Source organism: Giraffa tippelskirchi, chromosome 11, assembly GCF_054371585.1.
Source record: "Giraffa tippelskirchi isolate mGirTip1 chromosome 11, T2T-mGirTip1v1.2.pri, whole genome shotgun sequence".
Lineage (NCBI taxonomy): Eukaryota > Metazoa > Chordata > Mammalia > Artiodactyla > Giraffidae > Giraffa > Giraffa tippelskirchi.
Window position 1 is genome coordinate 27446690 of NC_137285.1, and position 27515 is coordinate 27474204.

The following is a 27515-nucleotide window of genomic DNA, read 5'->3' on the forward strand; positions in this document are numbered from 1 at the left end:
TCACAATCAACACAGACGAAGGTGCTGGGGAGAGAAACAGACACAGCGTGTTTATTAGAATGCGGGAAGGAGGCCTTCTTCCCCAGAGCACTGCTTCTCCGAGTCTGTATCAAGAGCAAGACAAAGTTGAAAATCGTATTCCTGAGAAGAAGCAAAAAGGTACAATTTTGCAAACAAACGGGTGGCTTCAATAAATGATAAAAAAAAAAAAAAATTTTTTTTTAAAACAACAAAATTTCAAGTATTATTCCAGATGACACGGCAAACCCAACACAGGAGGAAAGGCTAAGGACTCGCAGAAGCTATTGGCAGGAAGGGGCTGCTCCAGGCAGGCTGGAGCGTCACCAGGGAAAACCTGCAGCCTGGCCCCAGGCCACCCCAGCCCCGAGGCCGGGAGGAGTGAAGAAGGCGGACAGCTCGGTGGGCTGCCGTTGTGCCGAGGAGGAGCCCCGTGTGTCAGTGACCCAAACACGCCCTTGGCACTGGGGAGTCCTGGACGTTTGATGATTTTTTTTCATAAACAGGAACATATGCTTATTCTTTCAAATATCAGCGTCTCCAATTTTAGTCAATTTGTAAATATAAATTATATCATTTGTGCTACAGTTTGTGATATTTAAGTCTCATTAGGAGACGAGCACCGAAGCTATGAAAACACACACGTGAGCCGCTGTGCGTCCTGTGGCTGGAAAATTGTGCTCCCTTTCCTCATAGCACAGTGTTTCTGACAAACTCCCCTTCCTCTCCCAGGACACTCTTCTTGAAGAGTGATTTCTGCTTTGACTGTGGTTGTGGGACAGATACACAGGGGACGGCTGATGGCTCTTGTTCCGGCCCCAGGGCTCTGGGTGCCGCGGGTGGGGGTTCTTGCCGAGAGGGTCTCGCTCCACAAAACAAAGGTCACATCAGAGTGCCCTATGCCGAGACCGCCAGTGCCCCCTGAGGGTGGGGGAGACTGTGAAATGCCCTTAAAATGTCTGTTTTCAGTATTTTCTGAGACACGTGTTACTGACTGCCAACACTCCTGAGCCATCGAGGTGCCTCCCTGGACGCTCAGTTCTTGAACCTCGTCTGTTCACAGATGTGATTGAATTTCCTGTGGGGAAAAAACAGTCAAATCATACAAGAGGGCATCACAGATGCATTTAGTAAAGGAATTCTGTACTTGCACCCAAAGGAACTCCAGGAGACAGTGACCCTGTGCTTGGGGGTTTGCAAGGGCATGTTTCTCATACAGTCAAATACACTAACCCCAAATGCAACCTTCTTTGTTGTTGTTTAGTCACTAAGTCATGTCTGACTCCTTTGTGACCCCTCCTTTCTAAATGTTAAATATAAGTGGAACATTTGGGTAATTTCCAGAAACTCAGATCTGTGCCTCGTGAGCATCCCCAAGGTACCGTGGGTGACCTCCTCTCTGAGAAGACGAGGGTGCCTTTGCTGCCCCCCTTCCCCATGTTTTAATCGAGAGAGGTTAGCCTGTTACTAGTGAAATCTCTTTCTAAGAATAAAATGATCTCTTCCACACAGTTTATGCTCAAATACAAACCAAGACTTTTATTCTACAGAATCACTCCCTCAGGGGCGGCTGCCTTTACCTGAGTCCTCATGATGACTCTTGAACCAGTTCCTTTAATTTGAACCTCAAATGGCTGTTTGGGATCACAGTCACCGCAAACAGCATCAATCCATGACACTGACTTACGCAATCACTTTCCTCATGGTTTCAAAGCAGAGGCCAATCTGCTCCTATGGGCGACTGCACAGGCTGACATGAAAGTCAACACGAACAGCCTCTAAAGACCCCGTGGGAAACTCCCAGGGAGAGCTCCAGCCATCGCAGCACCACAGGTAGATCCAGGTGCATGGTGACATGCACATGGCTGTGACTTGGGAAATGGTTCTCGGTGACCACAACCACGGATTCGGAAAGTGCTCAGCCTTGAACGTGTGGGCTGGGGACATGGAGGTGGAGAAGATGAATGTGTGTGGGCAAACATTTCATGAAATGACATAACAGAAGAGCAGAATTTCTAAGTGTATGTACATATGTATATACTACATGACTTTATAAAAGCATGACAACTATTAATGAATTAGTATATTTTTAAGTAGAGAACTGACTACTTCATGAACATCCCTAAAAGCTTCAAAATCAACATGGCCAAAAGATTTAAAGAAAACCAGTTCCTGTTAGGAAACCGCGGGTTTGTTTGCCTTTCTGCACGCACTCCTCCAGCCCGGCCGAGCCCCCACCCTGCATGCGCACTCACATTGCGTGGTGGGCCTTCACCTGAGTGCGGCAGTTGCGGCCCCAATAGCAATCAGGACGGGATGTGACGGCCACTGGGAAGAGAAAAAAACAAGCATGTCATGCACATGTCTACAGACTCTGCCTACTGAATTTAAGCTGAGACCCAAAGAGACTGCAGCTGAGACACAACTCTTTGTTCCACTTCATTGCTCACTTCCTTGTTCTCCAGGAAAGGAAAAAAATCTTTAATCAAAAATCCAGTTTAGAAATGAGATGACTCCAGTTGCCATCTTGTTTCAGGAACCCGCCTCACCGATTGAGCCTGTGCAAGGCACCAGGCAGGGGTGCTTGAGATGAGCATGGCCTTTGTGCCCCCACCCACCAGGCTGTGTCCCTGGCCCTGCTGTGAACTCAGAGTAAAGGCCCACACAGGGTATTGAGCTACTGCAAAAGAGTGTGGGAGTCCACGCAAACAGAACTGAACTGTGGGCCAGGAAGGGGCCAGGTGGTTCCTCACCTGGCAGCTCAGAAGCAGGAATGTTCTGCCGATATTGATAGGTGAGCTCGCGGAAGCTCCGCAGGCCGCAGCAGTAGCACAGCACAGTGTTCCCGGTGATTCTGTAATCTGGAAGGAACACAGCCTCTTACAGGCACAGCCCGCCAGTGGGTAGCACCATGTTTCCAGCACAGCAGAACAGACATGGCTTGCACGCTGCTGGGGAACTAATGCACTGATCCACAGACAGGGTGGAGACAGAGGGCTGGACGTTTGGAAAACAAGAGCAGAACCAACCTAGACACCAGCTTATTTCCTTATAGCAAAATCATTCCATCTAGATAAAAAATTTAAATATTTAGAACAATCTAAAAAAGTACTAAGGGGAATGAATAGTCTTCTCTTGAGCTATTTCCATCTATGACATGAAAACCAAATGGCACAAAGGAAGGGATTTGTGAATGTGACTGCCTCCAGTTTACACATCACAATGGAAACACATATAACAAAGGAGAAATACTAATGAAATAGTAGAGGACATGTTTTTAACACAAATGACAATGTGTTGTAACCTTAATTAACAAAGATATCACACAAATAACCTCCCGAGTCCAAAAATGAACCAAGGACACAGACAAGCATATATATGTCCCATACAACAAAAAGATTTTCAATTTCATTAATCATCAAATATGGCAGATAAGATATCCCACCATTTGCCTCTTTCATATTTACAAGACCTAGAGGGCAAACATTCAGCTGATGGGCTTAGGGGATGCTGGCACTCAGGCCCCAGGGCATGCCTCAACCATGCAAGCCAGTGACAGTAGTCCTATTTATTATCCTAAGGGGCAACTGTGGTTTTTTGGGGGGGAGGGGCACAGGGACGGGGACTGATTGTGAAACCTACAGGACTGCATGCTTGACAGCTTCAATGGTGGTTCAAACAGTGAGAAACTGGGAAGAACTTAAACATCCTTTAGTAACAAACTGGCTAAATGAACGATGCTATCAAAATGCTAAGTAATAACTAAAAAAAATCAAGGCATAGATCTTTGTTGACGTAGGAAGAGTCCAAAATATTCTGTTGAGTGAATAGGTTATTAAAAGCATATCTGGCAAGATCTCATTTATGAAAATGATGCGCACACATGGGTACATGCACTTAGAAGGTGGCTGTCAAAGTATCATGACTGGGTACATTTTAGGTGGTGGGATTTCCAATGATTTTCACTTTATCCTTCAGATTTTCTTGTACCACTTATGTTTTCTTTGTGAACCACATCATTCTTATAAAAATAGCCATTAAAAAGCAAAAGAAGACCCAACCACATAGAGCTGTCCCAACAGAGAAAACTCAAGATACTCACTATAATGTGTCTTGAGACAAAATAACTTAGTGCCTTTCAAGTCTTTGATAATAATTTATGCGTTAGGGAAAAAAAAAAATAACCCACTGATTTTTCTGCACCCTCCATTAGTGACAAAAGTTCACACTTCACAAAACACTAGGTGTCCCTGGGAGAGGGGGCAAGCCTTCGCTGAGTCACTTGATGCACTGAGGGACAGGCTTGCAAAGACCCTGACAGCCAGTCCTAGAATGTCAATGCTGACCAGTGGTGGGACCAGCACCTCGCCAGCTGTGCCCCTTCCCTCCCCTGTGCGAGAAAAGATTCTGGAACACATCATGTTGACTCAAACCCAACAAGAAAAAAGAAATCTCAAAGTATCAGGACCTTTCTGTCTGTCTCTGCAGGGTGGGCAGGGGTTGCAGGAGTGAACATGGGAAGGCCAACAAGCAGTGCTGCCAGTGTGTGGACAGGCAGGAGGGACCGCTTGACCAGAGGCAGAGGTGCCCCTGGAAAACACTATCAGTAGGGGGCAAGCAGGTACAACAAGGCTTACCAGACAGCAGGAATACTCCCCTCTGCAGAGCCCCGAGGCTCTCAGTCAACATGTTTTTCCATGTCAAACCCCTGGTGGCCAGGTAATTCTGTAACAGGGAAATGGGCAAGAGAAGAAACATGAGTTTGGAGAAAGAAACACTAAAATGGCAAAGAGGGAGCTTCTCTGGTGGTCCAGTGATTGAGAGTTCGCCTTGCAATGTGGGAGGGACACTGGTTTGATCCCTGGTCCGGGAAGGTCCCACATGCTGCGAGGCAGCTGAGCCCATGGGGCCACAACTACAGAGCCCATGTGCTGCAACTACTGAAGCCCCCATGTTCTACAGCCTGTGCTCCGCAACAAGAGAAGCCATGGCAACAGGAAGCCTGTGCACTGCAACTAGAGTAACCTTTGGTCTCTGCAACCAGACAAAAGTCTGTGTAGCAATGAAGACCCAGCATGGCCAATAAATAAATAAATGTAAAAAAACCAAAACCAAACCAAACCAAACCAAAATGGCAAAGAGGGTTGACATTTCATAAAAGGCCCTGGAAGGTAAGTAGAGCCCAAACACGTAAGTGTGGTGGGCAGTTGCAGAGGGTGAGCGTTGCATGAAGTTAGGGGACCTGTTTCCAGGAGCTCAGCTGGGGCGGCCTGGACGGCCTGTTAGAACAGGAGGCCTGGGACAGACATGGTTATCACACCCACACACTGCGGCACAAACTTTTCGACCAAGGTGCTTCTTCTCAGTCTCAAAGGGCAGGCTAGCTTTAGAACCTCAAGTGTACGAGCTGGCACTCTCTTTCTGAAATTCTGCAAAGACATTCCTATAGCATAGGAGCAGTGAGACCTAATCTTAGCCAGAGCGGCCACAGTGTGGTGACAGGCCCACGACCACGTGACGAGGAAGCCAGGGTCTACATCTGGGTGGGCTCTGCCCTCAAGACACATGGAGCTGCTTGGTTCTGTCTGCGTAAACCTACAAGAGCATGTCTGTGAATACCTAGCCAGAGAGCAGTGGGGTAGAGGAGGTGCTGTTCAGATGAGAAGGGCCTTGCCCTGGGGGTGTCATACTGCACATAATTGGGGTGAAGGGAAGACCTCTGGCAAGTGATGCATGTGCATGTTAAACCGTGAAGTTCTAAGAGCCAGCTGCCTCCTGAAATGCATGAAGAGGGCCAGAGGGCAGTCCTGGTTCCACCCAAGGGCCAGCTGCTCCCTCTGGCTGCCCCAGGCAGGCTGAGCAGGAGCTGGAACCGTGTAACACAATTCCTGTGGCTTCTCAGTGTGAAGGGCAGGGAGGAATACCTATCTGGGGGGATACAGGGATAAAAAGACATGCAGAATCACAACAGACATGCAGAGTCACAACACTGGACAGTCCTAGGAGGCCTCCCACTAGCCTCCACCTGGCCTGTACCTTCAGGACGTCCGACTCGTAGTTGTTGTTGCTCAGCACCCCATCCAGACACCGGTCGCCCAGGTTGAGTTCTGTTGGGATGGAGGGAAGCAGCATTACCCATTTCATACACACTTTATGAAAGCACTGTTTACCTGACAGGATAACCAAATTTCGTTCATTAAGGATTCTATGAAAAATGAAAAGTTATGTGACGTTATGGTCATGGGCGTGGGGGGGAAAGGATGGGGGAGAAGATAGTTAAGGAGTTTGGGATGGACATGTATACACTCCTGTATTTAAAATGGATAACCAACAAGGACCTACAGTATAGCACGGGGAACTCTGCTCAATGTTATATGGCAGCCTGGATGAGAGAGGAGTTTAGGGGAGCAAAGATACATGTATATGTATGGCTGAGTTCCTTTGCTGCTCACCTGAAACTATCACATTGTTTGTTAATCAGCTATATCCCATAACGAAATAGAAAGTTTAATTAAAAAAAAAAAGTTCTGTGATGAAATATAATTTCAAACAGAGAAAAAGTAAGAGGCATTCCATTCCACTCCCCCCAGAAATGGTCCAATCTGCACAGTCCCTGGTCTGGGGTCGTGAAGTCCAGACATGTGTTTCTAGCGGGGGTGGTCCTTGTGAACGGCTCAGAGTTCCCCTGTTGTTGTTATTGTTAGCTTGGAGCCAACACTCACTGACACTTGCAAACCTATGCAGACCTCCAGGAAAAGGTAGCTAATTCATGGCGACCAACGTGGCCTTTCCCTGCTCAGGCACACGGCCAGCCCACCACTGGCCTCCAGCGCACCAAGCGAACAAGGAAGGGTAGTGGCAATCGGTGGTGGGGCCGGCATTACCGCAGAATGGGGCCAGGCAGCCGAGGCAGCCAGTCCGGGCACAGCCCCAGTATAGGTGGCAGAAGGGCTGCAGGCAGATGGCACCTGTGGACACAGAGCACATGCACCAGTCATGCCACATGGCGAGGAGGAAGTTCATGTAACCATTAAATAAATGACAAGCTCGATTTTCACCATTATCTAGACACTGTTAATGTGCCGTACAGTTCAGCTGTTAGATTTTAAAATGACACCTTGGACCGGGTTCAATCCTTGCTCGGGGAACTGAGATCTAACAAACCGTGCCACCAACAGAATAGAATAAAATGAGACACTGGAGAACTACTGGGGTGACAGGTGTCAGATACAGAATCTAGAAACAGAGCCCCGTGTGTATGACAGGGGCGGGTATCAACTGGTAACCAAAGAGATTATCAACACAGTCCTGCAAGGACACCTGATGACACAGGTGGAAATACAGAACTGTATCTTTAGCTCAAACCACACACAGAAGTCCATGACACTTTGAAAACCAGGCTGGAAGGACACATAGGAGTGGCTCTGAGGTGGGGAGGGGCCCTGGGCAGATGGTGTACACACACACCCACACCCTCACTCACACTGCTGGGGGGCGATGCGGGGGTCCCGCTCGCGCTCTGCCCTCCGGTCGGGCATGGGCTGGAAGCAGCAGGTGCATATGGCGTGGCTTCCTTGCAGGGCGCACACGTAGTCCTGGGCTGTGGGACAGATAGGCTGCTCAGGCTGGGGCTGCCAGCACTGTAGCAGCAGCACAAGCGGCTCAGCCCACACCTGGAGGGGCAGCTACAAGATACGCACGAGGACACAGACCTACAAGAAAACCTGGACAGATCTCAGGCCAATTTTGCTAACAGCCAAGTGATGGACTACCACTCAAACTAAAAGGTTTAATAGATGGAAAAGTGACCGAAGCTATCTTTTGGTTCAGTAGTTGGAGCAAGATTTCAAAAGCCACTTGAAGGTTTTCTAGTATTTCCTGTAAAGGAAGGACAGATCATAAAACGGTAAAGTGATTTCTTTAGTCTCTGCTGGCTAACTCTGCACCAGGAGCGGTGCCAATATGGCCTGGCCCCTGGTCACTCATGTACCACATGAGGCTCTGTGCACTCACCATGGTCACAACAGGGCCTTCCACGCACTGCCCTGGCCATATCCACCCGTAGGGTCCCTACAAGGACACCCCCGAGAGCTGTGGCACAGCACATACGGCAGATGGTTAAGAATGTGGCTCTGGGTCACATTCCTGAGGTCAGTGGCCTCTAGACAGGCTCAGGCTAACAGTGGCAAGGAGGCCAGGCCCTACAATGTAGGGCCACAAACCACAGTCCACATGTTCACTTTCCCTTTCTTAATGGCACCTAGGAACTCGCCCACTGAAATGGGCAGCGAACAGACAGTTCAGGGCAGCTCTGGTAACATCACGTCCTGTTTCTGGAAAGAGGCCAGTCCCTCACTGGAGGGGCCCATGTGTGATGGTCACTTCGGCTTTGGCAAGCATCCCAGCGCATGCTGACTACCCCAAGGTAGTAGCGGGGAGGGGTGGGGAAGGGTAAGCGTCAGAATCAGGACTGTGTGTTCAAGAGCAGAGATCCACAAATAGAGCTGATTATCTGGTTTCTTAGCTCAAAACAGGTCATGAAAAGCAACAAGTTATCTGAGCAGAGAAGAGCCAGCAGAAGCGCCACTCACACCCAGAACGGTCAGGACAGCAAGGAAGGAGTGGCCGTCTCACCTGCTGTGACGCTGGTGGACGTGGACGGTGCATCCCCGAGGGCCTGCAGTGCCCCCGGCTCGCTGCCGGGCCCTGGGTAGGGAAGGGGCTGCCCCGCCTGCCTGCGGTACTCAGGGCACTGTCTGCACACGATGGACGGCTGGCTGCAAGGAAAGCATAGAGCTCAGGGGGAAGAGATGACACCCGCTCTGGCTGGTGTGTGAGGCTGAGGGTAGCGACAATGGCCCCAGCCTGAATGACAAGCCAAGACCCAGACCCTGGCTCATGGGCCTCATCCCGCCTCCATGTCTCAGCTCTGCATCAGCTGCTGGACCCGGTGTGTGCAAAGGGGAAGGACAGCTGCCCTCTAGCACCCCCTAGCCCCCTACACTCACCCTGCACTGCAGCAGTTGGCGGGCTCTGCTCCCTGCCACCTCCCAGCCCCGCTTTTCCCGTACTTCTCCAGCGCTCTCTCCCTCAGACACTCCTGGGGTCTGGAGACATCTCCTGCCTGCCCCTTGGTCCCCTGGGCCATGCCCTGGGGTGGAGCCGTCCTGTCCCCACACTGGGCAGGATGCGCTCTCGCAGGTCTGACGCCACCCAGTGCACAACGTTCCCCTCAGCGAAATCTGAAAATGCACCAGGGCTGGATGCCGCTGTCCACAGAGGCTTTCAGCTGTATGCTCTTCAGCTGAGCCTTCAGACCTGCAGATGCTAAAACACAATCCACAGGAAAGGCACATGTGGACTCTCCTCTGGTCTCAGTCAGAAGATGCCTGCCCGAGCCTGCCACCCATGGGAAGGACAGGCAAGACATGACTAGAAAAGGCGGGAATGCTGAAAAGACGCTCAGCCATGTTTGTAAGAAAAACACGTAAATGGGAATAAGTTACCTGCCTGTCCCAATACCCCGAGTGTCTCGGGGATCACTGCTGTCCCTCTGCACACCCCAGGGAGTGCTGCCAACCGCACTCAACGGTGGGCATTTGATGACAGACGTCAGAAGTACAGCAAGGTATCCTCTCACTGAGACTCCTGACATGAACATCCTACTTCCACATGCTTGTCTCCAAGAAATAACTGGACATGTGCACTAAACTGTAAACACAGAATGTGCACTGCGGTTTTGTCCCAGGTTTCAAAATATTACAAAAAATGTCTTAAGTGGTAAAAAAAAAATTAAGCATGTATGACTACACATGTGTATGACTAGATGAATATATAATAAAAACTTCACACTAAAGTGATTTTTGGTTTTTTTTTGCTTGAACGTTATGTGCTAAATTTTGTGAAAAGAGACAAACTGGGGGTGAGGGTTTGTCTTTTTAAATACTATGGCCTCAACACAAAAATTCACACCCTGGACTTCTAAGTCAGGAGACATCAGCCGATAAAATAAGGTCGCCTAGGACTGCATCCTGTCTACCAGGTGGCTGTGGCTTTTCTGCAATAATACCCTGACAGATGGTAAGTACTGCAAGTGATAACTCTAGAACGTATGTTCACTAGGTAAGCTGTGGTGTTTCTATTAGCTGGTGAATCAAGGCACCTGATGAGGACTCAGCAAATAAGAGTATCATTTCCTGTGGTCAGTCTCTCACAATAATTAAGCCCAAGTATTATGCTACACACCCTGAACTTCTATAAGGCTGTATGTCAGTTATATCTTAATAAACTGGAAAACAATACAGATAAGCAACAAAAAAATAGAATAAATGTTCCACTGCATAACAAAAGAGGAAAAAAAGGGCTATCACAGGAGGCAGGGCAGTGAGCAAGCTTCATCACGGTCCCCTAAATGAGCGGCGTGCTTGGCACAAGGCAGTTGTGCCTCGGCAGCAGCCTGGACCAGCAGGTCCTCGGGGGGTGGTCAGACTTGGGCCGCACACCCTGCTCTAGGCCCAAGGGGCTCACCTAACGTCCGAGGACTCACTGTCCACGTCCGACAGCTCCAGCAGGTCCTCAGAGCTGCCCTCCTCGTCGGAGAAGGCCCTTCTGACCTTGGGCTGTAGCATGTCCTGTGTGATCTTGTTCCTGGCGGCCATGCTGCGCAGGTCCTCCTCACTACGCCTCTTGTCCGGGTGCTGCAGCAGGTATGCCTCCACCAGGTTGTTGAGGATGTGGTTTTTACAGATGCGCTCGACCGGACAGCGACAGGTGGGGCACAGGGCAGAGCGCTCCATCCAGCCCGAGTAGCAGGCAGCGCAGAAGGTGTGCATACAGGGCTGCAGGCTGAGGGCACAGGATAGGCTTCAGAGGCCGGGGGGTACTCGTGGGCGGAGCGTCTCCCCAGCAAGTGCAGCAGCCCCTCGGATGCCAGGGCCCCAGGGGCGTGGCTGGCCTGGGGCGTGAGGAGCAAGGACCCAGGGTCACGCTGCCTCTTTCCTTGAAGGAGGAAATGGCCCTGCTCAGACTGAGGTTCGGGTACGAAACAGAAAAATGAGCCAACTGCCCATCCCCAGCCCCCATTCTCTTTTGCCTCAGCAGGGCCTCGAGCCTGTGCTTCCTGGGCACTCTACCTATACCATGCGTGAGGTCTGCTGCTGGCAAGGTCTGGATCCTAAGCTAATGCTGGGGGAAGCCACCTGCCTTCCAAAACCTGCTGGAGAAACAGTCCCTATGCAAAAACATGGCACCCACTTCAACTGCTCTCTGTGCCTGTCAACTACAAGAAACTAGAAAAAAAAGAAAGAAACTAGAGGTCACATGGCAACCTAGGGAGGGCCAGGGAGGAAGAGCGGAGACACAGGGTGTGGGTGGAAAGGACAAGCATTTCAGCTGAACTTCAGACAGATTAATTCCAAGTTTCCATGGAGAAGCAAGGTGTGATCTCCATTCTTGGAGGCTCACTCCATGCTGCCAAGCTTCCTTTGCCAGGAGACACCGAGCCCTCGGTGCAGCTCTCCTGCTCCACCTGAGGCCAACTCGAGGTCAGAGCCACCGCACCTCAGTCTCTCAGGCTCCTCTGTAGCTTCAGTCACCGGCCCAGTTTCTGGCTCGTCAGCCATACAAGGAAAATGGCTGTGGCACTCTCAGCGGGTGCAGCCCCCGACCTGACCCAAAGGCCCACCCCACCCTTGGCCTCCCACAGGACCCCACTTGGGCGCACCTCACACAGTCATGCAGCAGGTCCTGGCAGATGATGCACGTGAGCGTCTCCTCCATCTTATCTGGCTTCATGGCCTCGGCAGCAGGAGGGTCTCTGCCCGGGTCTGCAACCAGTATGGGCAGGTTAAGGTCTTGCTCCCCATCTGCAAGGGAAGGGACACATTCTGACCGTCATGACTATGGAGGCAACACGTCTCTTGGATTTATAGATGTTTTAAACTGTGGACAGAAGACCCCGTCCTCTGTGTATTTCAAAGGGCATTTTTAAGAAGGTTCAAAATAAGTTTCATAATCTGGTATATTTAAGTCTTGTTTTAGAACAGTTAATAGCATAAAAAGATACCCAGGATACACAGGTAAGAGAAAAGGCCAGTTGTCAAATAGCATTTGTGTATGAAGTCATTTTTGTTTAAATAAACAAATGTGACTCATATGCATACAGGAAAGTGCTGGAAAATACAGACCATCAGATGTTACCAGGAGCACTGATGAACCTATTTGCAGGGCAGGAATAGAGACAGAGACCTAGAGAGACTTGTGGACCCAGTGGGGGAAGAAGACAAATTGGGAGAGTAGCACTGACATATTTTACATACTATCATATATAAAATAAATAGCTAGTGGGAAGCTGCTATGTAGCACAGGAAGCTTAGCTGGGTGCTTCTGTGGTGACCCAGATGGGTGGGATGGGGTGGGGGGTGGGTGAGAAGGAGGCTCAAGAAGGATGGGATATATGAATATGTATAGCCGATTCATATTGCTGCACAACAGAAACTAATATAATGCTGTAAAGCAACTATACTCCAATTTAAAAATAATTAAATTTTAAAAATGTTACCAGGAGCTTAAAATCTTTTTTTTTTGGCTGGCGTGTTTAATTTTTCTATATCACAGATTAATTTTTATTTTTAATTTATTAGAGAAACATGATTTAAAAAGTCAAATATTTAAAAGAAAACAAAAGCAGCAGCCTTCTGCCCCAGCCTCTGATCACCTTCACCACCCCCCCTTCCTCTGAGGAAAGGACTTTCTCTCTTCCTAACAGTGTCTTTTAGCTGTTTCTTCTGGTCCCAGCCTCTTTGTTTCTGGATTGTCATGCTATATTTAGGCTGAAGATTTTAGGTATCATCTCCTGATATCCATTAAAACAGAGAAGGATTTTGCCCTTTGAGTAGCCTTCCCAATATTATTTTAACACAATTATTGGGTCAGTATGTGGTATATATATTATTATGTTTAAATAGTCTGTTCAGTCAAACAGCATATTAGAGTTTTCTTCCTTATATAATTTTTCATTTCTGATAATTAAAAACGGCTTCATTTTTATACTTGTTTATGTATCTGTTGCCAATTCATTCCACACCTTTCCGGGTCAATCAACTCATTTTCCACTCAATACACTAGACAATCCAGTTTCTTTCTAAGGCCCGTCTTCCTTCCCATCACACTGCTCCAATCCACGGGCGGCCCTCAGGTCTGCCTGCCTCATAGCTATTGTCCTACCAACAACATTCCCAAATATGGGAATCTTTTTACAATGTTTTTAACTTTGGCTTTTAAAGTATAGGTTTTCCTTTAAATTGTCTTTAATGTGAAGTTTCAAATTATCACTTAAAGATAACACACTCTTAAAAATTGGCTGTTGCATCAGGACAGAGATGCAACTCGAGAATATGGTTTCCAGGGGCTTCCCTGGTAGCTCAGTGGCAAAAAATCCACCTGCTAATGCAGGAGACATGGGTTCGATCCCTGATCTGGGAAGACCCCACATGCCGCGGAACTAAGCCCGTGCACCACAAGTACTGAGCCTGTGCTCTGGAGCCTGGGAGCCACAACGATTGAAGCCCGCAAGCCCCAGAGCCTGAACTCTGTAACGAGAAGCCACCACAGTGAGAAGCCCACACATGTCACTAGAGAGTAGCCCTGCTTGCTGTAACTAGAGAAAAGCCTGTGCAGCAATGAAGACCCAGCACAGTCGAAAAAAAAAAAAATAAGAATGCAGTTTGTAGACTGATAGCATATCCTGACAGTAAACACAGTTCAATCCCAATGGTACAAACAGGAAAGAAAGGGCCCAGGCTGCCATCTGCTGTCAGCCTAAGACAGCATCCTCAGGCTTTGGCAGATGGTGGGGCCCCAACAGGTGCAGATCGGATGGTCCTGTTGGGGCCCTGAGGTTACATGAAACCTCGAGATTCTGACCTGCTTTTACTCTCTTTTTAACAGGTTCCAAATCCTCCTGATCCTGGGGTTCCGACAGAGAAAAGGAAGCCCCCTCTCTGTCTGGGAGGGTCGAAGGGAAGCTGGAAATTTCATCACTTGTCATGGATGGACCACACCCCTTTGGAGAGACGTCTGCACCTCTGGAGCCTGTGAGAGGGACAAACAAGAAAGTCTGATTCACCCTCCTCAGAAGAAGAGACAGCAGATTGAAGTGTCACTGATTTAAACTAGGTGCAGGTGACACAAGATGCCGTTAAAAAACCCAGAAAACTGGAAGAGTTCATTCTGTGTGAATTTTACAGTATATGAATTACATAACCTATAAAAAAATACCACACTGTTATAGTCCCCTATCCCCAGGCTTTCTCTTGAGGATGGAACAAAACAGCAACTGCTACAGAAACCTTACTACTGACAGCCTGATGCCTGATGCCACCTCTGAACTCCTCAGTGGGTTGTCTGTCTCCGTAACAACACAGGGCAGGAATAGTGAATAGAAAGCACTGTAGCTACCACCCCGAGACCCCCATTCTCACTGGAGCTGGAGGGAGGCCCTCGGCCTGCAGAGGTGGGCTCCATGGAAGAGGTAGAGGCCGTGGGGAAGAGGTCCGACGTGGACGTCGATGGCTGTGGTTCCTCAAAGCACACCTGAGTGGCGGGCGACGACAGCAGGACCTGGGGATCCTGAGGATCGTCACCTCGCCCTGCACCTGAGGTATCTTTGGTCACTTGGAACACATTTTCTTTATTAGCTTCTGTGAGCACAGAAGGAGCAGGAGGAAAATAGTCAGGGCACAGATGGGCACCATTGCCTCAGGCAAGCTATTCCTGTTGACAAAGACAGTCAACACACAGACCCACTTTACACACACCCACTCCTCTTGGAAAATCCCACTTACCAAAGGAGTCTTGTGTTAGACCTTGTTTTTCATTTAGAGATTCGTAGAGGTATGCCACGTCTGAAGGAAATTAATCAAATCAGAGCACTGTCAGTCACGTGCCAGGTGAGAACTCACATTTCTCTTCTGTTCCCTCCCATTACCTCATAGTCACTTTGTCCTTGTCAACTATTTTGACTTATCAGCTAGTAACCACAGCTGCCAGCTTAAGGGAATTTAAAGCAAGTGATCCAAAACATCTGAACCAAAGCCAAAATAAATAAGCCTCAGGAAACTCGTCTGGCATGAAGAGGCTGACTACGGGAAGCACAGCAACAAGGAGGGATGAGTCTATGCCTCGCTTATTTCAAACCACCAGAAGCGGACACGAGATCCTTCTGTGTGGCCAGGGGCGGCTTTGACTATGCTGAGGACAAGCTAGGGAACACCCGCCCCTTTCTTCCTATTTTGGGGGCACCATTTGAAGGACTCCCCTAATTCTGTCCTGCATCATTCTTCTTCCACAAACACAAATGTGGATGCTCAGACTGGGACAAGCTCCAGTGGAATCCTGTCTGATCTCTGCTGTCTACTGTCAAGTGTCCCAAAGCAGAGCCATCTGTGGCCTCCAGCCCCCAGTCTAGGTCTTGTTCTCAATTTACGAGTCTTTTTCTGTCAGCTCATCCCTCCCCATTCACTCACTTCTCCTTGGCTACCATTTTGAGACCCGTGGCTCACGACCACGGTGGCATTTCTGAAGAATGACTGGGGCTCAGACTGCGAGGCCAACACTCCTATTCTTCAACAGACACTACCCACACCAAGAATCTACATAAACACAAAAGGGATGCAGGTAAGCTAACATTCCTTCAGGAAAAACTGGCTTCAATAAGCCTCTTCCCACAATGCTTTCCGGCTGTCGCGGGGCCCCCTGCCACACCTCACCTGTAGGTCCAGCCCAGGAAACCCCCCTCTTACTGTGTTCTGGCTCATTCTTCCTGTACACCAAGTAGATGACATCCCCAGTCTGTAAAGGGCAAGTTTGCTTCTTAACAACCTTCAGCTTGTTAATGACAGTTCCATTGGCGCTGCAGGGGCAACAAAATGGAATTTATCCTACTTAAAATAACTAGGAGTTAAAAGTTTCCTTTTCTACAACCAGTAGGAAAGCAGTTCAATATTACCAATTCATTTTTTAACTTAAAAAAGTTTTTTGCGGCGGCGCATGGCACATGGGATCTCATTCCCCAACCAGGGACTGAACTGACATCCCCGGCACTGGAAGTGTGGACTCTTAATCACTGGAGCACCAGGGAAGTCCCTATCACCTTGAAAATGATAAATACTCACAGGAATGATATAAACATTTGTGCCACCTTACAATTCTCTCAAGAAAAACCTTGCCTGTTGTGCTGTCACTCACAGCCAAATGACGTTGTCAAGTGTTTGAACGTCTCCACTGTTCCACTCATGTCCTCCTCCTGGTGAAGCCCTAGAATCCACCAGCAGCATGTGCTTTGACTTCCAGCTTCTCTTCTGCTTCTGCACCAGACTCTGTCCACAGACCTATCCCTCCCTCCAGCAGCCTCAGCGCCTCTCAGTTCATTCCTCACTTGAGCACCAGTGCCCCCCATGAGACAAGCGCCGTGTGCTAAGTCGCTTCAGTCGTGTCCGACTCTGTACAGCCCCGTGGACTTCAGCCTGCCAGGCTCCTCTGTCCATGGGATTTCCCAGGCAAGAATGCTGGAGTGAGTTGCCATGCCTTCCTCCAGGGGATCTTCATGACCCAGGGATCAAACTCACATCTCTTATGTCTCCTGCATTGGCAGGCAGGTTCTTTACCACTCGTGTCACCTGGGAAGCCGAGACAGGCTCTGGGCAGAAGCAAATCAACACACAACTACTGACGACAGGAAGGCAGTGGGGTTCCTGCGCTTGGGAGGCCACTCCAGTTAACCAGGGACCATGGGCCTTCTCTGGTGGTCTAGTGGTTGATAGTCTGCCTGCGAATACAGGGGACACAGGTTGTATCCCTGGTCCAGGAAGATTCTGCATGCCATGGGACAACTAAGCCTGTGCACCACAACTGCTGAGCCCGGTCTCTAGAGTCTGTGTGCTGCAACTATAGAAGCAGAGAAGCCCCATGCTCCACAACAAAAGAAGCCACTGCAATGAGAAGCCCAAGCACAGTAAGGAAGAGAAGCCCCCACTCGCCACAACTAGAGGAAGCCTGGTACACCAACGATGACCCAGCAGAGCCTAAAATAAGCGAATAAATATTAAAAAAAAAATCAGGGACCACACTGCTGGATGGGAGGGCAGCGGGTACTACTGGGAGAGACAGAAGCCTGAGTCAGATGGGACAAGAGGGACCTCCCTGAGGAGGGCCTCCTGAGTAGACAGAGACTACACTGCAACCGAGGGGAAGAGCGCACCTGATCAACCTCCTCCCCCTTAGCCATTTTTGGGCACTTGGTCTACCCTGGCCCTAACTCCATGGCTGCACTCTTATGGCCCCCAGTGAGGAAGAGGCTCTAGCCTGGCCTCTGAGCAGGCTTCCACTACTCTAGATTTCTGTATAGGGCCAGACAGTAAATAGTGCAGGCAGTGCTGCACATCATCTCTGTTCCAAGTTCTCAGCAGCTGGCAGCAGGTCCCCGGAAGGCTGGGCTGCCTTCCCAGTAAAAGCCCACTTACAGAGACCAGCAAAGCTGTCTCAGCACGGCCACGGCTCTGCTGCCAGGCTCTTCTCAAGATCCATCCTCAAGCTCTTTCTAACCCAAAAGTCTGATTTCACTTTTCTGCTTAAAAAGTGAAAGTGAAGTCACTGTCGTGTACGATTCCGTGACCCCATGGACTGTAGCCTACAGGCTCCTCCATCTATGGGATTTTCCAAGCAAGAATACTGGAGTGGGTTGCCATTTCCTTCTCCAAGGGGTGCTTAAACCCCTTAGTGACTCCTTACTGTTCTCAGGCTAAAGTCCGGTCTCTCCAGCGTGAACATCGGGGTCTTACTGCTGGAGCTTCTGGGCCTTTGCAGCTGCTGTTCCTTCTGCATGGAACACCCCTGCCCCTTCAGCCACCTTGGCCAAGGGAGGCAGTGGCTTCTGGAAGCCGGGACAGAAGACAGCTTCTCCTCTAGAGCCTCCAGAAAGAGCTGATGCCAATGAGACCTGAGTTGGACTTTGGGCCCCCAGGCCTAAAAGATTCCAGATTTCTGTTGTTTTCAGCCACCGAGACTTTGGTTATTATAACAATAGTATAATAGTATAATCCCATAAATACAAAATAAATATGTATACATTTTTAGTGGGTGAGTGCAATTTGGTGGGCTGCCGTCTATGGGGTCGCACAGAGTCGGACACGACTGAAGCGACTTAGCGACAGCAGCAGCAGCAGCAATTTGGAAAGCTTTTCACTTTCACACACTACTTATGTGGTGTAATAGTAAAAAAGGAAGGGAAACTTCTTGATTTGGGGAAGCCTAACTTGCACATGTTTGTAAAAACCCAAAATGTATCACTCCCTTTTAAGTCTTATTTCTGAGACATTTTTGCTTTAATCTGAAAACATTTAAGAACTGTCACAGGCACCAGTGGCACTAAGTAGCCCATCCTAGAAACCAGAAAATATATCTCCCAATTCCCAGAGACCCTAGCAGACTTCTAAGCTATAGAAAGTGGGCCTTTGTCTCTTCTCTGCAGTCACTGGCTAAAGTCGGCTTCCTGAAGCTACAAGAGGAAATGGGAAAGAAGTTCAGAAAGAGCTTACCTGGTATCTTCCAGTGATACCTGACCAGATTTCTCATCCACTGTAATTTTACAGTGATCTCCAGAGACCAATTTATTGCCAGGGAATGAAAGGTCACAACCTAAAACAGAGAAGGGGGTGTGCAGAGAAGGGGAATACAACTGTGGGTACTGGGCACAACACTATGCTTCGTTTAATTATATCATATGACCAGAAGTCAAGACCCAAAAAGCATTTAAGTGTTAATCCAAAGGGAAAAGGGACTATGTCTTGAAACTTTCTGCTTCCTCATTACCCAGAGGATATACCCATCAACACCTCTAGCTACACATCAACTGCTTCATGGTGACGTTTTTACAATATGCACATGTATGCAGACAACCTGATAAGTATTATAGAACTTTACAAAAAACCTAAGGGGCTTATTAAATATCTTCAGTGTCGTAGTCCTGAATTTCTTCTGTGTAATCTAAGGTTTCATAAATGGTCACAAAATTGAAGCAATGACAGAGTCACAAAAAATATGACCGAGTGAGTTATCACAGGCACACATACATGTTTAACAAAATTTAAAACAAAACGAGGATGTATCTATAGCTGAATACAATCACTGTATTCTCATTAAATCCAAGGCAGAAATCCTCAAATACTTTGTTCTCTCCTAAAATCAGAAGAATAAATGCTTTCAGGAGTGTTTTAATACCAAGTCATTAATCTTCCTATGATAGGTTTGCACCATAGCTACTAAGGTTTATAGTAGCTTTATTTTATTGTTTTGGGGGCCATGCCCTGCAACTTGTAGGATCTTAGTTCCTCAACCAGGTAGGAGTCTGCACCTTCGGCAGTGAAAGCACACAGTCCTAACCACTGGACAGCTAGGGAATTCCCTACAGTAGCTTTATTTTTAATAACCAAACGTGGGAAGCAGTACAGTACAAGTACCCATCAACTGGTGATGAATTAAAACACACACTGCAGAACACCACCCAGCAGCAAAAAGGAACACACTTGATACACATAACTGCCAAGGATGACCCTCAAAGGCACCAGCCAAGAGAAAGAAGCTCGACCCAAAGACAGTGCTGCAATAATGTAAGATTTCCCTTAGATGGCTTTAGATGGTGTTCTGGAAAAGGCAGAACTACAGGGAGAGAAATAAGATAGGTGGGTGTCAGGATTTGAGGTTGAAGGGGCAGGGACAGACTCTAAAAGACCACCAGGAACTTTCTGAGGTGATAGAAATGTTCTGTATCTTGATGATAGTGGTGTCTCCATTTCTGAAAACTCATTGAACACCTAAAAGGGGCAAATTTTACTAAGTGTGAGCTGCTGCTGCTGCTGCTAAGTCGCTTCAGTCGTGTCCAACTCTGTGCGACCCCATAGACGGCAGCCCACCAGGCTCCGCCGACCCTGGGATTCTCCAGGCAAGAATACTGGAGCGGGTTGCCATTTCCTTCTCCAATGCATCACAGTGAAAAGTGAAAGTGAAGTCGCTCAGTCATGTCTGACTCTTCGCCACCCCATGGACTGCAGCCTACCAGACTCCTCTGTCCCTGGGATTTTCCAGGCAAGAGTACTGGAGTGGGGTGCCATTGCCTTCTCCGAAGTGTGAGCTATGCTTCCATAAACCTTAAACCTTATTTGCCCAAACACTCCACATTATGGGAAGTATTTTGTTACATTTATCTGAGATGAATTTCATCTGTGCTCAAGACTGTCCCATTACACTGAGCAAAACCACCAGGATGGTCTCACAGCCCCAGAGCCAGGCTGGTCACTGTGGCACCGGAGTAGGGTTTTATAGGCTTCTCCGTGCCAGAACACCAGCATTCCAATTGAGAACTGGAATATTGTGTGCTTGTCTTTCAGTTGGTTAATCTCTCCATGGCTGGTATGCATTTCTGCCACTCCCCAAGAATGGGGAGCTCTTTGAGAAGGCAAGGACTCCCATTACCCACCCCCCCAACATCAACTCAGCTCTCCCTTTTTCTCAAAATAATGCCTTGTACATAGCAGGTATGTAACAGTTTTAAAATAATCAAGTTCTATAACCTGTGTGCCCCCCAAAATTATACACTGAAACCCTATCCCCTAAAGTGACTGTATTTAGAGAGAGTGACTGTGGATGATAAAGTTAAATAAGAAGATCATTACGGTGGGGCCTTAATCTGAGAGGGTTGAGGTACTTATAAGAGGGAGACCCCACAGGTCTCTTGGTCCAGTATGCGAGGACAGAAAGAGAAGGCAGCTCTTTGTGATTCAGGAAGAAGAGTTATCATCAGGAAACAAATCAACTGGCACCTTAATCTTGGACTTCCTAGACTCTAGAAGTGTAAAATAAACTTCTGTTGTTTAAGCTTCCTGATCTGTGGTATTTTGTTATAGAGGCCTGGGTAGACTTTTAAACTCTACATTTTGCTGGGAAGGTTAATGCATTCAAGGAAAGGACTTTCATTAAGAATCAGCACAACTACATATTTATGTTCCTTGCTGTTGTTGTTCAGTCACTAAGTCATGTCCAACTCTTTGCAGAGCCATGGACTGTAGCACACCAGGCCTCCTTGCCCCTCACTATCTCCCAGAGTTTGTCCAAGTTCATGTCCATTGAATCAGTGATGCTATCCAACCATCTCATCCTCTGTTGCCCTCTTCTCCTTTTCCTTCAATCTTTCCCATCAGGGTCTTTTCCAAAGAGTCAGTTGTTAGCATCAAGTGGCCAAAGTATTGGAGCTTCCTTGCATTCACATGTAAAGTGATACTATAGTGTTGTGTTATAATAACAATGGCTAACATTAAGTGCTAACTGTTAGCCAGGCTTCTTTAATCTTCACAGTGACCCTATGAAGTAGGTACAAAGGCATTGAAAGGTAAATTTTTAACGGAAGAAAGTTGTGCTGTGGTGGTGGTGCTACTGCTTCTGCTGGTGTCATGGTGGGCCTGGACGTGGCGGTCTCCAGGGCTTCTGCTCTTCATCAAACATCCATTTACACAAATTAATGCATCTTGAAAAGTTTCTAATAATACATAAGTATTTTTAAAGTTGTAAAAAAAAACAAAACTTGTTGCTGGGGTTTAAGACTGTCTCCCAAAAGACCCCAACAGAAAAACAGGTACAGGTACATCGTACTGGGTAAAATGAAGCCAAAAAATACTTGCTTTTAAACAGTAATCTTTCTCATTCTCTCTTGTTTAAAGTATAAAGTCAGAATAACAATTTATTATTTTCATTTTTAAAAATACTTATTTATTTATTTGGTTGCATCAGGTCTAAGTTGCATCATGTGAACTCTTAGTTGCAGCATGTGGGATCTAGTTCCCTGACCAGGGATGGAACTCCGGTTCCCCTGCATTGGGAGTGCGGAGTCGCAGACACTGCACCACCAGGGAAGTCCCCAAGTCACAATTTATTAATGTGCATAAAACCAAAATATTTTTGTTGGCCTCGTCAGTGCACTGCACTCTCAGTATGAAAGCTACAAGGGAGGTTAAATTATCAGAGGTCTAGAGGCAGTAAGCATGGAGGGTGAGGGCTCTTCCTCTCACTACTTGTGTGACTTTCTTCAAGTCCTTAGCTTCCCCTTTCATTAAATCAACAAATAGTTGAGCAACTCTATTCTAAGAGCTGAGACTTGAGATCTTTTTTAATGTAGTTGTTTACAGCTAAAAATTTCCCTCTAAGCACTGCTTATCTGCATCTCCTAAGTTTTGGTACATTATAGTTTGGGGCTTCCCTGATAGCTCAGCTGGTAAAGAATCCTCCTGCAATGCAGGAGACCTGGGTTCGATCCCTGGGTTGGGAAGATCCCCTGGAGAAGGGAAAGGCTACCCACTCCAGTATTCTGGCCTAGAGAATTTCATGGACTATATAGTCCATGTGGAGAAGGAAATGGCAGCCCACTCCAGTATTCTTGCCTGGAGAATCCTGTGGATGGAGGAGCCTGGTGGGCTGCTGTACATAGAGTTGCACCGAGTTGGACACGACTGAGGTGACTTAGCATGCAGACATGCATGCATATAGTCCATGGGGTCACAAAGAGGGACACGACTGAGCGATTTTTACATACGATATTTTTACTCATGTCAAGATATTTTTTAATTTCCCTTTTGATTTCTTAGACCCACTGATTAAGAATGTTACTTAATTTGCACATATCTTTGGATTTTCCAGTATTCCTTCTGCTTGGCTTTCTAATTTCATTTCTATTAAGTTTACAGAAGATGCTTTGGGTAGTAATAAACTTGAGAAGATTACATTCCCGGGGATAAATTATTATATCTACTTCATAAAGTTGTAGTGAGGATTAAATAACCTGAATGAAGCACTCAGAAGTGACTGAGCAGACCATTAAGTGAATACATGGCAGCTGTTATACGAAAGCCCATGCCACTGGAAAAACTGGACGGCAGAATGCGCCCCGCCCAGGGGCCTCCCATAGCCTGGTGGGCCTGGTCTCGCCCTGCTCCTATCACCAGGCTTCCGCGCTCAGCCCCCAGCTTCTATCCTTCGGTCCCCGTCCCCCACCCCCATCCCAGGTCCCAGGTCCCCGCCCCCGTACCCTGACCCATCCCGAAGCTTGTTCCCCGCCCGTCCCACGTTTCCCATGCCCGCTCTCCGCCCCGCACCTCTTCTTCGCCCGATGGTCCACTCCCGTTTCCTCAGGAGGACGTGCGGCTCGCCCTCCTCGGCGCCCAGGCGAAGAAGCCTCCCCCACGGCTGCTGCTGGGGCGGCTGCTCGCCTTCCCCCGGCCGCTCCATCGGATTCACATCTGACGAGACCCGGAAACGTCGGGTGAGACCCGGACCGCAAGGGCAGAGGCTGCGGCCTGCCGCTCCTTCTCGGCGCCCGCGCCCCGCCGCTGCGGCCCGCGCCGCGAGTCTCCCCAGCGTCCCGCCGGACGCCCGCGCCCGTCGCCAGCTTACCCCCCGCCCCGCGCCGAACCCGGAACCGGCCGTGCAGCCACCGCTGCTGTCAACAGACATCGCAGATCCCTCAGCTGATCTGCTGGGCGGGGCCCGCGGCGTCCTTGCCCTGCGATTGGTGGGCGGTGGCAACCACTGAACTCGGCGGCTAGAGTGGAACCTGGGGGACGGGCATCGAGAGTGGACACGTGGAGGCTAGCGGAGCGTGCGCAGAGGATAGGCTGTGGGCTTGGACGCCATCTTTGATGCTGGCCGGGACGATTTGGTGTTCGCGAATCTGGGAAGTAGCTGAGGTCAGGCCCAAGTTAAGTACGCGCAAAGAGGACAGAGTAACGAGCATTGGGCACCGAAGCAAATTCCCAAAGCTGCGTTGGAAGTGCAGATGGCGTTTAGAAGTGCGAGGTAAATGCAAGTTGAAAATTTCCAAAGCCAGTTTTCCAGCGATCGGAAAGTTGATAGTACCCTGGGAGAGCTCTGGAAAGCGCGAGCATCTCCGCATTGGTCGGCACCTCTTGGAGGCGGTGATGCAGTCTTTCCGTTTTAAGTGCACGTTTCCTGGACTCCCCTCGTGGCTCAGATCGTAAAGCGTCTGCCCGCAATGCGGGAGACCGGGTGTTCAATCCCTGGGTTGGGAAAATCCCCTGGAGAAGGAAATGGCAACCCACTCCAGTATTCTTGCCTGGAAAATCTCGTGGACAGAGGACCCTGGTAGGCTACAGTCCACGGGGTCTCAAAGAGTCGGATAAGACTGAGCGACTTCACTTTCTTTCTTTCATTCTTTTTCTTTCCTGGACTCAAGCGATTCCGCCTTTTGGAATCGGGCGGCGCTGCGGTGAGTATTCCAAAGGAGGATGATCTGGGATGGTGCGTGCTGAGCGCGTGAGAGTGAAGTTGCCGAGTCCCGGGAGCCGACCGTGCGGCCTCGGGCCGTGCGGTTGAGAGCAGCAAGGCCACGTCTGACCGACCAGGACGTCGACAGGAAAGTAGCCACCCGTTTGTGTAAGAATAAATGGGTCCATGCTGCTGCTAAGTCACTTCAGTCGTGTCCGACTCTGTGCGACCCCATAGACGGAAGCCCACCAGGCTCCCCCGTCCCTGGAATTCTCCAGGCAAGAATACTGGAGTGGGTTGCCATTTCCTTCTCCAATGCACGAAAGTGAAAAGTGAAAGTGAAGTCGCTCAGTCGCGTCCGACTCTTTGCGACCCCATGGAATGCAGCCTACCAGGCTCCTCCGTCCATGGGATTTTCCAGGCAAGAGTACATAGGCTCACAAAAATAATGTGAAAGGACAGGAAATGCCTTGTGTAGAAAGAGTAGCAGTCACAGGGAGTGAGGGAGACATCTTACATCATTTGTAGTTTTTACCGTTTTCGTTCATTACATTTTTCTCTTCAAATAAAATGTAAATATTTTTTCTCTGAGACTGTTTCTGTTTCTCAGTATTATTTTGTGGAGGACTTAGGCTACTGCACTCGTTCTCTGAACCAGGGCTTAGCCTGGCATCGGGAGTTCTTTGAGGGCTTTTTTCAGTCTACACAAGGCAGATCTTTCATAGAACCAGGATGAAGCTGAGCCAAAGGAACAACCCATTCTTCATGGGTGACAGTTTTCTGAACCTCGGGGACAGTGAGCCAACTCAGGCCAAAGTCCCATGTCAGTTAGTGGTAAAAAAAAGTGCATCTCTCCTGTTAGTCTCAGATTCAGGACATAGGAAAGGCCAGAATTGAAAATTCCTCTTAGATGGAAGAGAATCAAATCACAGCACCCTACTGGACATTTTGGGTATTGAAGACACTATTGAGAGGCTAATCAGGCCTTTTTGTTCAAGTGAAAATACCGTACTCCATAACATGGCTGGTCTAGCTCCAGCAGCAACTTGGCTTTACAAGAACTGGCAGTTACTGTCAGGTTGAAACCTTATCCTCTCTGCCCCATTCCCCCACCCCCCCCCCCAACCCCTTTCATCTCAAGCAAATTCACTGGGTCAATAGGGTCCTTGATTTACAGACATTCTCTTAAAGTCTGGGCTTAATTCACTCATGGTTTGGTTTTGGTGTCCAGCAGGCCCCAGTGGCTCACCAACTATGTAGATATGAAAGCAGACATACTCTACTTAATAGCCAGAACTGAAGACTGTTTTCAGAGCTCTGGCCAATACTCACCTTGACTTTTTGACCCTTGAATTGTTGCCAGTGGTGTAGTTATCTGATCTGTCACTTTGAAGAGTAGACCGACAGATTAAAGACATTACTCTTTGGGTCTGCAGTCTATTACAAATGGTGGCTGCTTATCAGACTGTCTGGGGCTTCCCTGATAGCTCACCTGGTAAAGAATCTGCCTGCAATGCAGGAGACCTAGTTTCAATTCTTGGATTGGGAAGATCCCCTGGAGAAGGGATAGGCTACCAACTTTAGTATTCTTGGGCTTTCCTAGTGGCTCAGATGGTAAAGAATCCACCTGCAATGCAGGAGACCTGGGCTCAATCCCTGGATTGGGAAGATTCCCTGCAGGAGGGCATGGCAACCCAGTCTAGTATTCTTGCCTGGAGAATCCCCGTGGACAGAGGAGCCTGGTGGGCTACAGTCCCTGGGGTTGCAAAGAGTCAGAGACAACTGAGTGACTAAGCACAGCACAGCTTCAGACTGTCTAGATCAATTGTAGATGTATTGGGGCTTCCCTGGTAGCTCAGTTGGTAAAGAATCTGCTTGCAGCACAGGAGACCTGGGCTCAATCCCTGGGTTGGGAAGATCCTCGAGAAGGGCATGGCACACTCCAGTATTCTTGCCTGGAAAATCCTAGGGACAGAGGAGCCTGGTGGGGCACAGTCCACGGGGTTGCAAGAGTTGGACACGACTTAGCAGCTAAACCACCATTTTTGATGAAAACAAACAGAATTAAGCCTGCCCCTTCCTGATCACTGACTACCACCTGCAATAGAAATCACCCTGGAAATTCCAGTGTACCCCCCATCATAGGCTGGCAGAAGTAAAGGATTTTATGTTCCTGATGTAGAAGCCAGCAGGTAACTTGGGAGATGGCAAAGCTTATGCTTTGTTCTGTTGAGGAGGACTTGTACCTCCTAGCAAAAGTTGCCCCATTGATTTTGTGTTAAAAGAGGACATATTACTTGGGGCGCTGACCTCCCTATTCCTGGGAAACTCTCTGCCCTTTGACCCCTTCTCAGGGCTGCCAGTGATGTCTCACCACTGTTGACATTTTTTCAGAAGAAGGTGGTTTTTCATCTGATCAGCCAATTCTGGACACATTGACTTGGCCCTTGAAATGAAATGAAACTGAACACATGTTTTTGATTGGCCCATTTGCCACCTAACAATGATCCATCTTTTGTAACAAAGTTCATAAACAGTGACTGATAGTCAGGGTATTCAAGAGACCTGCCAAACCCCTTCATCATTTCCTATTCTACTCACCTAAGTTGGGTTGTTTGGTTACTGTATTAATTTCCCATTACTGCTTTAACTAATTATTGCAAATTAGTGGCTTAAAATAAAACAAACTTAACAGTTTTTGAAGTTAGAAGTCTGAAATGGGTCTCATTGGGCTAAAATCAAGGTATTGGCAGAATATATTCCTTCTAAAGTTTCTAGGGGAGAATATGTTTCCTTGTCTTTTCCAGCATTCCTTGGTCCATGGCTTCTTCCTCCATCTTCAAAGCCAGCAGTGCCCAGCTAAGTGTTTTTCAACATGCTATGTCTCTGTTTCTGACAAGTACCTGCATCTTTCACCTATAAGGACCCTTGTGATTAAATTGTACCCACCTGGATAATCCAGAATACTCTCCCTATCTAGAGGTTCATAATTTCATCACATATAAAGAGTTACTTTTGCTGTATAAGGGAACATATTCACAGAGAATAGGAAGTGGACATAGTTGGAGGCCACTATTCTGCCTACCCCAGTTTCCAAACTCTGCTGTTCTTAAATCTCTACTTGCTGATTCCTGAATAATACTTAAGAAAAAATGGTAGGGAACTTCCCTTGT

The 27515-nt window shown here is 48.3% G+C and overlaps 1 protein-coding gene and 2 long non-coding RNA genes across 25 annotated transcripts; 2 read left to right on the plus strand and 1 right to left on the minus strand.

Moving 5' to 3' along the window:
• Nucleotides 1-25: 25 nt before the first annotated feature.
• CHFR (checkpoint with forkhead and ring finger domains) lies at nucleotides 26-23592 on the minus strand. Of its 23 annotated transcripts, none has more exons than XR_014069445.1 (18): nucleotides 23512-23592; nucleotides 23214-23357; nucleotides 18612-18711; nucleotides 15819-15928; nucleotides 14862-14921; nucleotides 14499-14717; nucleotides 13942-14109; nucleotides 11741-11882; nucleotides 10546-10863; nucleotides 8653-8795; nucleotides 7502-7618; nucleotides 6903-6986; nucleotides 6055-6125; nucleotides 4656-4743; nucleotides 2772-2879; nucleotides 2294-2346; nucleotides 1014-1096; nucleotides 26-141 (listed from the first exon to the last, which is right to left on the minus strand). XR_014069445.1 is itself a non-coding variant. In XM_081544450.1 (18 exons), the coding sequence occupies exons 2-17, from the start codon at nucleotides 23344-23346 to the stop codon at nucleotides 1054-1056; spliced, it is 1977 nt and encodes a 658-aa protein (XP_081400576.1). In that variant the 5' UTR covers nucleotides 23347-23357; nucleotides 23512-23592; the 3' UTR covers nucleotides 26-141; nucleotides 1014-1053. The 23 variants fall into 23 exon arrangements, 20 of the variants coding, with proteins under 20 accessions (XP_081400576.1, XP_081400579.1, XP_081400575.1 ...); XM_081544450.1 differs by having other exon boundaries at nucleotides 2274-2346; XR_014069443.1 differs by having other exon boundaries at nucleotides 23214-23592.
• On the plus strand, nucleotides 5025-9874 carry LOC145527075 (uncharacterized). Its single transcript, XR_014069451.1, has 2 exons — nucleotides 5025-5189; nucleotides 8543-9874. It is a non-coding gene; the product is annotated as an uncharacterized LOC145527075 (long non-coding RNA).
• Nucleotides 23593-23755: 163 nt separating the features above from the next.
• Nucleotides 23756-27047, plus strand: LOC145527077 (uncharacterized). Its single transcript, XR_014069452.1, has 2 exons — nucleotides 23756-23913; nucleotides 24311-27047. It is a non-coding gene; the product is annotated as an uncharacterized LOC145527077 (long non-coding RNA).
• Nucleotides 27048-27515: the final 468 nt, after the last annotated feature.

Coding starts and splice junctions, on each gene's coding strand:
- CHFR (XM_081544439.1), bottom strand. CDS start 23,571: ATGTCTGTTGACAGCAGCGGTGGCTGCACGGCCGGTTCCGGGTTCGGC. Junction 18,712..23,213: donor GACCATCGGGCGAAGAAGAG/GTGCGGGGCGGA, acceptor TCTCTGTTTTAG/GTTGTGACCTTTCATTCCCT. Junction 6,987..7,501: donor CCGCATCGCCCCCCAGCAGT/GTGAGTGAGGGT, acceptor CTGTGTCCACAG/GTGCCATCTGCCTGCAGCCC.